General features: G+C 38.9%; 1 protein-coding gene across 1 annotated transcript in view; it reads right to left on the bottom strand.

Annotated features, from left to right (window-relative positions):
• Positions 1-11,346: 11,346 nt before the first annotated feature.
• CCDC83 (coiled-coil domain containing 83) overlaps positions 11,347-12,994 on the bottom strand; it is a 37,897-nt gene continuing 36,249 nt past the window's right edge. Inside the window, exon 10 of the mRNA XM_067038336.1 lies at positions 11,347-11,508. Coding sequence (XP_066894437.1) covers positions 11,347-11,508 — 162 coding nt within the window. The remainder of the gene's footprint in view (positions 11,509-12,994) is intronic.

Raw genomic sequence — 12,994 nt, forward strand, 5'->3', positions numbered from 1 at the left:
TGCTAAGTGAAATAAGCCAGAAAAAGCAAAACAATTACTGTATGCTATCACTTATATGTGGAATTAAAAAAAAAAAAGAAACAAAGAAAATTGGTTTCCAGGAGCTGGAGGGTGGGGGAAATAGGGAGAGGTTAGTAAAAGGGTACAAAGTTTTAGTTATAAAAAGAATAAGGTCTGAGGATCTAATGAATAGCATGGTAACTATAGTTGATAACGCTATATTGTGTAATTGAAATTTACTAAGAGAGTAGAATTTAAATGTTCTCACCCTGCCCCCCACCAAAGGTAAGAATGTGAGGTGATGGATGTGTTAATTAATTTTATGGCAGGAATACTTTCACAATGTATACGTGTATCAAATCATCACGTTATACACTGTAAATACCTGAAAATTTTGTCAATTATATCTCAATAGAGCTTGAAAAAAAAGAATGTACTAACAGCATTAATTACTTAGAAGGAGTTAAGGAAGTTTTAAAAAAGAGAGGAGATAGGCTGAAAAATCAGCGGGAGGAAGGGGAAAGCTGAGTGGTCCGGAGTGGAGGTGAGATGGGCTGGGAGATGGAAGAAAGGCAAATTGAGAGCCTGGAATACAGGTGTATACGGAGGACAATGTGAAGAAAATGCTCCTTTTTTGAAGAGCATTCTCTTTCCCTTCTGAAAGCATTTCCATCATTGAGGAAAGCACCTGCTGCTTGATGAGAAAATGCAGCATAGCTGTAACAGTGTGGACTCTGCAGCCTTGCTATGGGGTTAAACCCTAGTTTGGGCAAGTTACATATGCTCCCTGTGCCTCAGTTTCGTCTATAAAATGGTACAATAGTGCCTACCTCATAGGGCCAATGTAGTCAATGAATTAATAAATGGAAGCATTTTAAAACAGCCTGGCACATGATAGAAGTTCAATACATAGTTACTATGCTTACTGGAATGTGGAATAGCTTGTGGTTAAGAGCCTAGATTCTGGAGACAAAACACCTGTGTTCAAATCCTGACTGTCTCTTACTAGCTGGGAGGCTTTGGGAAAGTTACTAAATTTCCCTCTGCCTGTTTATTTATCTGTGAAATGAGAATGATTAGAGACCCTACCTCATAGGATTATAAGAAGGATCAACTAGGTTAATGTAAGTAAAGTGCGTTTAATAAGTGCATTTAAGTGTTTGCCATTATTAGTGTTACTAAAGAAACTTTGAAAATATCAGTCTTTGTATTTATCCAACCTGCTCTGTTTGCATAGTTGATGTCAGCGCAGTGCTGGTGGAGGGTCCGTGAGCTGCTTCCAAAGCAGAACCCCGAGCCCCTGACTCCACATGACCTCAAGCAGGAGTCCTGGGTGCTGAGGCAGCTTCAGCAATACTGTAGTTTGGTGTGACAGAACACTTTTGAAAACAGCAAGCCCGACAAATCTAAGTATACTTAGGTCGGCAGTTTTAGATGCCCTCAGATAAAGCAGAATACTTTCTAAAGTAGTTTGAGCCCTTTTTAAAATTTATAACAGAGAGTAGATACCACAAAGACTTATTTAGTGTCCTGGAGACTACATTTTACTATTGAAAACATTGACTTCAGTGAGATTAATATTCATGTCAGTCTCTGTTTTAGGATTAGGTTTGGCTGTGTGTAACAGAAAGTTCACACTAACAATGATTCAAACAAGACAGAAGTTTACTTTCTCTCGTGAAAGTCTGAGTGGGCACGGCAGCTTTGCAGGGTTGTTAGGTGTCCACTTTTAGGTGTTGGGTGTCTGTCTTGCTGTTCCACGGGCCTTAAGGTGTTCCTCTTGTCACACAGTCCACTGTGGCTGAGCAGCAGAACTACATTCCAAGCAGCAGGATGAAAGGAGGGGGGAGAAGGGGAGGGAAAGGGATGACCCAGAAATTGTGCACAACTTTTATTCACCTTCCATTGGCCAGAACTTTGTCACGTGGCTGCAAGGGAAGCTGGGAAACAGACTTTAATTGGGGTGACCGTATTCTCAACTCAACAACTAAATGAATGTATTATTGAAACGGGGAGAATAGATTTGAAGGAAAACTAGCAGCTGCTATCGTAGTCATACATTTTTTATTAAAAGAATTGCTAATTTCTTGAACCTTTTCTGCTCAATGACTTCAAAACCCTACCATGTCACATATTGTAACTTGAGATCTGAGATATCCTAAGAAAGAATTATAGTTTATAGTTTTAGAATTTAAATATTTCAAAGGAATTAAATGCAAAAAATGTTAAAAGCTTTTAGAAGGAAAAATAAGCAAATCCAAACTGTTAGTGTTCGGCAAATGTTACGAGCATGTTGGAAACGTGTACCTTCTCACTAGATTTTAGGCCCTGCTGTATGCCAAGTTGACATTTTTACATAAATAGTGCAACAGCCACAGAAGACACTTTTTAAATGGCTAGGAGAAAATGACCCATGCAAAATGAAATGTAGCAGTCAAAGAACATCAAAGATCTGAAGTTAATTGCACACTTGCACCAGAACCTCAAGTGAGGCCAGAGCCCACCATCCCTCTGATTTGGTGTCTGAGGGCTTTAAAGATAAAAATGCTTCACTGGCCTCAGTCAGGCAGAAGGGAATCCAGCAGAGTTAATTTTCATCCCTCTTAGGAGGAGGGAAATGTTGCAAGGCCTAGCATATTTTTATAGCTGAGACTATACAAAAAGATGGCCCTAACCCAAGAAGGCGAGAGGTCAGTGAGTTGAGCAAAGGATTCGAGGAAGGAAATGCTGACAAACCTTTTACGAAGAATCTTTGAGGATATCTGTATCTGCAGTCCTTTCAAACTCTTTTGCTGGCTGGAAATCTGAAAACATTTCCATATGAAGAATCTTTTAAAAGTGTCTTGATGTTTTTTAGCACTTACATAGATCATAAGAACAGAATGACCTAAAACATAACCAACCTAAAGAGTCATGGTCAAAAAAGCAGCCTTTCTGGGAATTTGAGCCTCACAAAGTCACAGGAGTAGGAAATGGAAATACTTAATCAAATTAACGTCACTAATATTTAGAAAGCCTCCGCTGCTTGAGGGCACAGTTCCTTGTGTCTAGTGCAAAAGCCAGTTTTATTCCAAGAAAAATACAGAGAACTGTTGTGTTGAGATCTAGTAAAACAAGCAAAGATCAAGCAGGCTTTTAACAAACAGCCCTTTATTGCCACAAAAATCCCCTTGGTCTCCCTGACCCTGAATCACTCCAGTGTCTGACTCTAGGATTCAGAAAGAAACAAAATTGTTACCACTGCCCCACAGTGCGGAGTGCCCTTCCTCCACTGCACTCATAAGAATTTTGGAACTGGGTTTACTACTTATCCCTACAACCTGATGTAGATCTGCAGATCCAGGGCAGGGCTTTTTAGAGTCCTCACACCAGTGGGTGGCTGAGCCCTCTTTCCAGCCAGCCTGAAACCAATTCCCCCCTAGAAGTGAGTTCCTCTGCTGAGTTTCTGACTAACCTCTCTATCCAAAACTATATTCCTTGTTCTCCAGTTGTTCTCCCTGAAGATTGAGGAGTATCAAAGAAAAGGGGAGATTGTAATTGATCAGGATCCTATGGTGCCTTCCCAGGACAGACCCTTCCTATGTTCTCCGCCTGCATCTTGTTTGTAGAAAAACTTTAGCCTCCTAGGCCCTCCCAGGGTCCCAAAGAGCAAATATAATCAGAGAAGTAAGAAAATGCAGAAAGGAAAACAAGCAAGACAAAATAATAACAGTTTAGCCATTAAACAGTCCAGGATCTTTAGTTCCTCTTCAAGAGCTGTGGGTAATATTCTGAGCCATGGCCTTGAGCTGTTCTGCAGATACTGAAACCCCGGCCAGGTGGAGGAAGTAAACTGCATTTTGACCCCAAGCATATAGACCCCAGACTGGTTGGAACCAGAAGGTTGATGATGTTGACTCCCAATTACCTCACCACCAACCAATCAGAAGAATGTCCACAAGCTGATCTTGAATGTCCATACACCTGCAACCCTCTCCCTCACCCTCTCTTTGAAAACCTTTCCCTGAAAGCCATCAGGGGATTTGGGTCTTTAGAGCATTAATGGCCCATACTCCTTGCTTGGCCCTGCAATAAATGCTGCACTTCTCTTCACCGCAACCTAGTGTCAGTAGATTGCCTTTACTGCACACAGGTGAGTGGACCCAAATTTGGTTCAGTAACAACTCCAGGACAGAGTGAGCCCCTTGATACAAGCACGCAGGGCCCAGCTGCCATCAGAGCTTTTTCAGCACCTCACAGCATGTGATGGATCAGACACGGGCACTCTCTGTGTACCTTTGAGTGAATGTGCTGTAAAGACAAGCAGAAGTCTTAGGCCTTTCTCCCAGAGAGTGCTGTTAAATGTCAGTTATCATTTCAGCTGCCATGTATTGCATATCTACTGTGTGCAGGTTACATACAGTCTCTGTAATCCTTGAAACAATCCTGAAATACAGGAATTAGGTCCATGTAATACTGAGGAGAATAGGCTTGAAAGAAGTGAAGTAACTGCCCAAGATTCAAGGCACCCAGCCTGATCCCAGAGTGTTTCCCCACACGCTACCCAGTCTCTTTACACCTTCTTAATTTCTTCAAACCTATCCCGTTCCTGGGCCACAGTAAGCACATTCCCAGCCTGATGCTAAAGCTGCCAACACCCTGTCCCCTCTTCCTCAGTCTTGAATGACAACATATAGAACTCACATGCTTGGTTTTTCTGAGAACTGAAACCAACATAAAATCCTCCAAAATTCATCTTAAATTTCTTTTCCAAACCTATCACTAAAGGTGTGAAAAATAAAGTATTCTGAGTTAAGCACAACCACCACACCACCTAGAATATCCTGTTCTGCCATCTCCCACTTTCCTTTCTTCCTTCTCTGCTGTTAGTGTTCAGGAGTGAAAGCAGGTTACACCAAGGCTGAGAGGCTCCTTGACCCATCAGGCACTTTTGCTGGACCGTGAGTATCTTGAGGAAAGGGGCAGTTTCATGTTGCCTCCCTCATGTCCTACACGCAGTGCCTGGGTGCAAAGATTCATTTGATAAATGCTTTGTTGGATAAGTGACACTGATAGGAAGTTCACAGTGGTACAACTTTATTGAGATTTCCTTGTAATGTAGTCATCTAACAGGGCTACCACCCTAAGCTATTAAGAATCTAGGTCGTTGGGCTTCCCTGGTGGTGCAGTGTTTGAGAGTCCGCCTGCCGATGCAGGGGACACGGGTTCGTGCCCCGGTCCGGGAAGATCCCACATGCCGCGGAGCGGCTGGGCCCATGAGCCATGGCCGCTGAGCCTGCGTGTCCTTAGCCTGTGCTCCGCAACAGGAAAGGCCACAACAGTGAGAGGCCCACGTACCGCAAAAAAAAAAAAAAAAAAAAAAAAAAGAATCTAGGTTGTTAGGAAAATCCCGAAGATTTGTTTTAGAGATACTGCTATCTGCAAATTCTAAACGCAAGGAATAATATTAACAGAAGAAAAGAAAATTCTTCCCTTTTTCCAAAGGATGCCTTTTCCACTCTGACATCTTGGCAGCAAACAGGACTTTTAGTCATTTGATATTTTCTTCTGATTCAATTTCACATTGTGAAGGAGAAACTGCCACACCTAACAAATAAATGCTGGAATCCTACCATGTTATGCCTGGCTTGTTTTAATAATCTCATGGTCTGAACTTTCCAAATGTGAAAGTCCGTTTCTGCTGACCTACTGAAACCAATGAGCTGTCATATAGGCTATATTTGTTGGTTACTGGGAGCTCTTTGGTTTGTCCCAGTGGAAAGTCAGTAAATTTTTTTTTCCTACACAAGAAAAGTAAAGATCTTATCTATTAAAAGTTTACCTTTCTTTCTTGAAAAGAAAATTGGCCAGTTCACTCCATATTGTTACTAACTTTTCCAAGGACATTTCTGTTTCTCTTGACCTTTGAAAGATTGTCCTAACAAAGTATTCTGCCTTCCTGTCAGGAAACACTCTTGCTGCCTGCCGTTCACACTGTCACTTCATGGAGTGGATTGGAATATGGTTATTTGGGGGGACTTTTTTTTTTGGCTGTGCCACTCATCTTACAGGATCTTATTTCCCCAACCAGGGATCAAACCCGTGTCCCCTGCAGTGGAAGCACAGGAGTCCTAATCACTGGACAGCTAGGGAATTCCCTGGGTGTGTGTGGGGGGGGCTCTTTTTTCATCTTTCTGAAGTATAAAACATATCAGTCAAGTACCCAATCTTAAGTGTCCTGCTTGATGAATGTTTGCAAAGTGAACACATCCATGTTAACTGCCACTCATCAAAATTACCAGAAAACTCTTTCATGTACCATCCTCGTCATTCCCTTCCACAAAAGTAATCACTCTTCTGACTTCTGTCATCAAGATTAGCACGCTCGTCCTGTTTTTGAACATTGTGTAAATGGAATCATACCGTATGTGTTCTTTTGTGTCTGCCTTCCTTCACTCAATATTACGTCTATAAGATTGATCTACATTGCTGCATATGGAAATAGTTTATTCTTTCATTACTGTATAGTATTCCATTGCATGAATATAGCACAGTTTACTTACATATTCCACTGCTGTTAGTCTACCACTGTTTCAAGTTTTGGCCTATTTTCAGTAAAGCTGCTAGGAACATTCTTATCCATGTCTTCAGGTAAACATAACCACTTGTTACTATTCCATATTAAGCCAAGAGTGAAATTGCTGGAGCATGACATACATATATATGTTCAGCTTTAATAATTACTACCGAACATATTCCAAAGTGTTTGTGCCAACTAATACTCCCATCAACTATGAGAGGAGTTCAAATCACTCTGTATCCTTGTCAATATGTACTATTTTCAACTTTTATATTTTAGCCATTCTAGTGGGTATATAGTATATCGTGGTTTTAATTTGCTTTTCCCTCATCGCTAATAGTGTTGATCTCCTTTTTAGGCTTACTAGTCATTTGGATATATTCTTCTGTGAAGTGCCTCTTCAAGTCTTTTTTTCTACTGATTTGTACAAGTTCTTTATTTTGGATATGATTTTTTTTGTTAGGTATATGTATAGTAAATAAATTCTCCCAATATGTGGCTTGCCTTTTGACTCTCTTTTTTTTTTTTTTTTTTTTTTTTTTTTTTTTTTTTTTTTTTTTTTTTGTGGTACGCGGGCCTCTCACTGTCGTGGCCTCTCCCGCTGCGGAGCACAGGCTCCGGACGCGCAGGCTCAGCGGCCACGGCTCACGGGCCCAGCCGCTCCACGGCACGTGGGATCTTCCCAGACCGGGGCACGAACCCGTGTCCCCTGCATCGGCAGGCGGACTCCCAACCACTGCGCCACCAAGGAAGCCCCTTTTGACTCTCTTAATGGTGTCTTTTAATGAAAAGAGATATTAATTTTAATAAAATGCAATTTATCAATCTTTTTATGATTGGTTATTTTTATGACTTTTATTTTTCCCAGGGAGGTTGTTGATACGGGGAGCAGTAGGCTTGATGGAGCCATGTGGAACACTACCAAATCCACATTTACCCATGTACCAGCTGTAGTTTAAAATTTCAGGCATAGGCTTTGAGGATCTATTGGATGTGCACAGGGGAGCATGAAAATATTCTTATATTTTCTACTAAAAGCTTTATTGTTCTACCTTCCATATTTAGGTCTCTGATTCACTTTGAGTTGATTTTTGTGTATGGTATGAGGTAAGAGTCAATGTTCATTTTTTCCCAGATATACAATTGCTTCAGCATTGTTTATTATTAAAAAAGACCATGCCCCCCACTGAATTATAAGGGCATCTTCGCAGAAGTCAAGAGACTGTAAATGTGTGGCTTTGTTTCCTGGACTCTTTATTCGGTTCCACCAGACTGATTCTTCATCTTTGGGCCTGTAGTTCACTGTCTTAATTACTGAAATGTTATATTAAGTCTTGCAGTTTGGTAGTGTTAAGGTCTCCAATGTGTTGTTTTACTTCAAGATTGTTTTGGCTATCCTAAGTCTTCTGCCTAAGTTATAAATTTCCATAATAATGTTACAAAAAACTTGTTAACGTCTACAAGAAAATGCTGGAATTTTGATTTGGATTGCACTGAATCTATAGATCAAGTTGGGAAGAACAGACATCTTAACTATTTTGAATCTTCCACTTCATGATAATGGTGTATCTCTCTGTTTATTCCATTTATTTAAGTTTTCTTTAATTTCTCTCAACAATGTTTTGAAGTCTTCAGCATAGTAATTTTGCTTATATTTCATTGCATGAATTCCTTGATATTTGATGTTATTGATTCTATTATATTTTATTTTTCCCAGTTGTTTGTTGCTAGTATAAAGAAACACATTGGATCTTTATTGACCTTGTACTCTGTGACCTTGATAAATTCACTTGTAAATTCTGGTAGTTTGTAGATTACTTTGGATTATCTACATACAAAACCTTGACATCTCTAAGACAATTTGCTTCTTTCTTCTAATCTCTATGCTTTTAATTCCTTTTTCTTGCCTGGTTAGAGCACTCCAGTTCTAGTCAATACTGTTGAATAGAAGTGTGATGGTGAATATATGTCTTGTTCCTGACCTCAATGGGAAAATGTTTAATATTTCACTATTAAATACAATTTTAGCTACAGGGCTTTTTTTTTTAAAAAAAAGATATTCCTTCTTTGCTGAGAGCTTTATCATATTATGAATTTTTATCACATTATTAAATTTTATCAAATGCTGCATCTAGTGAGATGGTCATATGAGTTCCCACCTATGTTCTGTTCATTTTACCCTTGATTTTTTAATTTTGAGATAACTTTAGAGTCACATGCAGTTGTACAAAAATAATGCAGACAGATCACATGTACTCTTTTTCCAGTTTCCCTAAAAATAAGCATTTTTTCCAAAATTATAGTACAATGTCACAACCAGGGTATTGATATTGATATAATCCATTGATCTCATTCATGTTTCCACTCTGATTACTGAATATTAAACCAACCTTGCATTCTTTATTCATGAAATATTATATATTATAATATTGCTAGATTCAATAAGCTAATATTTTGTGAATGATTTTGCATCTATCTTCATGAGAAATACTGGCCTTTAATTTTCTTTTCCTGTAATGATGTTGCCAGGTCTTGGTATTAGAATAATATTGACCTCATAGAATAATTTGGAAGTGTTTCTTTTTTCTCTATTCTCTGAAAGAGTTTGTGTATATTTGGTATTGTATCTTTTTGAAGTGTTTGGAAAAATTCACCAGTGAAGCAAGCCAGCTAGCTTCTTAAATCTTTTAAATGCAGATTGGATTTTTAAAAACATATCTAGGCCTAAATCTGAATTTTTATTTCCTCCTGTTTTGTAGAAATATTTTTCAAGAAATGTTTCCATTTCATCTAAATTGTCAAATTTATGGGGTAAGTTTTTTTCTGCTTAATTTCCTTTCATCCTTTTAATAATGTCTGTAATTCTGTGGTGATGTCTCTTTTTCATTTATTTCCTCTCTTTTTTGATTAGTCTTACTATGGGTTATCAATTTTAATTAACCCTTCAAGGAACCAGCTTTTGACTTTGTTGATTTTCTCTTTTCTATGTCAACTTTCTATTTAATTAATTTCTGCTCTTTATTTCCTTTCTTCTACTTTCTTTGGGTTTATTTTTACTGCTTATTTTAGATTCCTGAGATGAAAGCTTAGATGATTGAATTTTCAAACTTTCTTCTTTTTAATACATGAAAAGTTATAAATTTCCCTTTAAACATCACTTTAGCTGGTTCCCACAAGTTTTGATGTCATATTTTTCATTATAATTCCGAGTATTTTTTTCCTTGTGATTTCTCCTTTCACACATAGGCTTTTCCGAAGTATCTTGCTTACTTGAAAATTACAGCTTTGTTGTTGTTGTTGTTGTTGTTTTTAGTTATTTTTTACTGTGGTCAGAGAACCGTTCCATGCATTTCAACTTTTTGAATATTTGTTGTCACTTACTTTATGGCCCAGGATATAGTCTATTTTTGTAAATATTTTATGTACACTTGAAAAGTATGTGTAATCTACAGTTGTTTAACTTTTTACATCCTTAATGATTGGGGTTTGGTTTTGTTTTTTAATCAGTTATTGAGAGAGGTGTGGTAAGACCTTCAAGTCTGATGGTGAATTTGTTTCTGCCTTTTTTCTTTTTTATTGTGGTAAAATATACATAAGGTTACCATATTGCTTTTTAGTTTGGTAAATTTTGTTTTATATATTTTGAGATTATATTATTATTTAGAATTGTTATATCATCCTGATGAATTAATCTGATTATTGTGACATATATTTCTTCATTTTCTCGTTATTTTCTTAACACTTCTTACCTTAGAGTCTACTTTGTCTAATAGTTTGGTCACACCAACTTCCTTCTGGTTAATGTTTGCATGGTGTATTTACTTTCAATCTCTCTGTGGCCTTATATTTAAAAGATGTTTCAAAAAAAAAAGAAAAACAAGGCGTTTCTTGTAAAAATCTTTATAAGTAGAACTAGCTTTAAAATGGAAAGCTGATGCCAAATTCAGGCACAGTCAGAGTGTCCTTGGCTTGTGGTACCAATAAGAGGGAAGGAGTAAGGACCTTGGATAGAGACTCAGCAGTTTAGACTTGATATAGCTGATGGGAGATGGACCTCCCTATTTTTTTTGGTACACGGGCCTCTCACTGCTGTGGCCTCTCCCGTTGCGGAGCACAGGCTTCGGATGCACAGGCTCAGTGGCCATGGCTTACGGGCCCAGCCGCTCCGCGGCATGTGGGATCTTCCCAGACTGGGGCACGAACCTGTGTCCCCTGCATCGGCAGGCGGACTCTCAACCACTGCGCCACCAGGGAAGCCCTAGACCTCCCTATTGATGGAATATTTTTATAAAAGAAATTACCACCCTCAAATTTGTTTCTAAAATGTTTGATTTTCATTATAGTGTTAGGTTAAAGAAGAGTAGACTTGAATTGTGGACTGGCTATCTATCATTCAGCACCCTCAGAAGCAAAGATGTGTAGTCAGTGCTATGCAAACCTCTAAATTTTCTCAGAAAATTCCTAATTGAACTATTTCATATTGGCATCCTAGATTGATCAGTAAATTTTTAAGTGGTAAGCAACCTCAGAGACCATCTTGGCCCACTGTCATGCTCCTGTATACTTGAATATTGAAATATAAAGTGTACTTTCATTTTTGTCACTCAGGCCACGCAAGTAAATGAATAGCTGAATACTCAGATCTTTGATTTTAAATGTAATTATGACCTTTAGAAATAACAACTGCTTTAAAAATGGACCAAAGAGTAAATAAAATGTGCGACTGATATACCTCAGTTCCCAAAGGAAATGTATAAGAAGTTGTTTTTACTTTGCATATTTCAGTCTTAGAGAAAAGACTTCATCATTTTATATGTGATGTGGCTTTCTGGGCTCCTGACATCTTCATAGAATTTGACTGGAGTCTCCTTCTCTTGGAAATGGATGGGCATTTTCTTGCTCTCCACAGTCATGAGCTTCACTTCCAGGGGGCCCAAGTTTACATAATCCTGTGGTGAACAGACACAGAGGAGAATAGGAGAGGTTATTCAGCAAGTTACCGGCCTTCATAGATCAGGTTTTATTTACTATAGTTGGCCTCTGTATGACAGATTTCATTGCCCTCCTAATTGTCTGAATGCTGTATAACATGTGAAATATGAGAGCTACTGTAAATAAAAACCACTCAGTAAAGTTATATACCCAGTGGGGGCATGGTAGGCAAATCTCCCAAAGAGCAGGCAGCAAGGCTTGCAGGCTTGTCTTTTGGGGGCTTGAGCCGGGGAGGGAACATCAACTACAGTGGAGAGATATATTCTCTGCAAGCTCTTTAATTGGTAAAAGGAAGTAGGAAGTATGGGCTGCATTTACGTAGCCCTCTGCTGGCCAGGATATAACCACAGCAGAGTTTTCTATATTGTTCAAGAACAAAATGAATGATCTGCAAACATCTTTGAAGGTAAATATCTTTTTTAAAAAAAAAATAATTAATTAATTGATTTTTATTTTTGGCTGTGTTGGGTCTTCGTTTCTGTGCGAGGGCTTTCTCTAGTTGCTGCGAGCGGGGGCCACTCTTCATCGCGGTGGGCAGGCCACTCACTATCGTGGCCTCTCTTGTTGCGGAGCACGAGCTCCAGACGCGCAGCCTCAGTAGTTGTGGCTCACGAACCCAGTTGCTCTGTGGCCTGTGGGATCTTCCCATACCAGAGCTCGAACCCATGTCCCCTGCATTGGCAGGCAGATTCTCAACCACTGTGCCACCAGGGAAGCCTGATGATAAGTATTTTAATATTGAGCAAATCTACATGGGTTTTGCACATTTCACAGGATCTTCTATAGATATAAAACTTGCCACATTCTGTCAAACTGAATATAGTTTCAGATATCAACAAACAGAATTAGAAGTCTAATTTATATGAAATCCCACAGCAAACCCCAAACTGACTTGAAACAGCTCCAGCCCTACCCAGTGTGCCTTCCTCTTGGAAGCCTCTCCAAGCTGTAACTCCTTCTTTTGGATTCCTTCAACACTTCAACAAACCTTTCCTGAGTGCCCACTATGTGCCAGGCTGTGTACCAAATGCTGGGGCAAAAGACTGGTCAGGGAGACAGATACAGGTACATTCCTCCTGTACAGTAATCAATGATGTTCTTACCAGTTTTCTACTAGCATGTACACTATTTACGGTAATGCCTGCCACATAGGTGTCTTTGAGACTTCATTTCTTCCTGTTCTCCCCCTTAAATTCTCAAGCATCTAACAAGTACCTGGCATGTTGTGAGGGTCTTAATAAACATTTATTAGAATTTAGGAGATCAAAGAATGAAAAAGGAAGGCAGTGTTTTATTAATATTTCTCAAAAATTCATATAACTATAGCTTTTAAAATACATAATTATAGAGCTACAATAATGTGAGATGGGAGAATAGTAAATTGATGGAAGTCTACCATATATTTCAGAACCATCTGGAGCAGGATTCTGAAGTAATATACTC

The sequence above is a fragment of the Kogia breviceps genome, chromosome 7, assembly GCF_026419965.1.
Source record: "Kogia breviceps isolate mKogBre1 chromosome 7, mKogBre1 haplotype 1, whole genome shotgun sequence".
NCBI classification, from domain to species: domain Eukaryota; kingdom Metazoa; phylum Chordata; class Mammalia; order Artiodactyla; family Physeteridae; genus Kogia; species Kogia breviceps.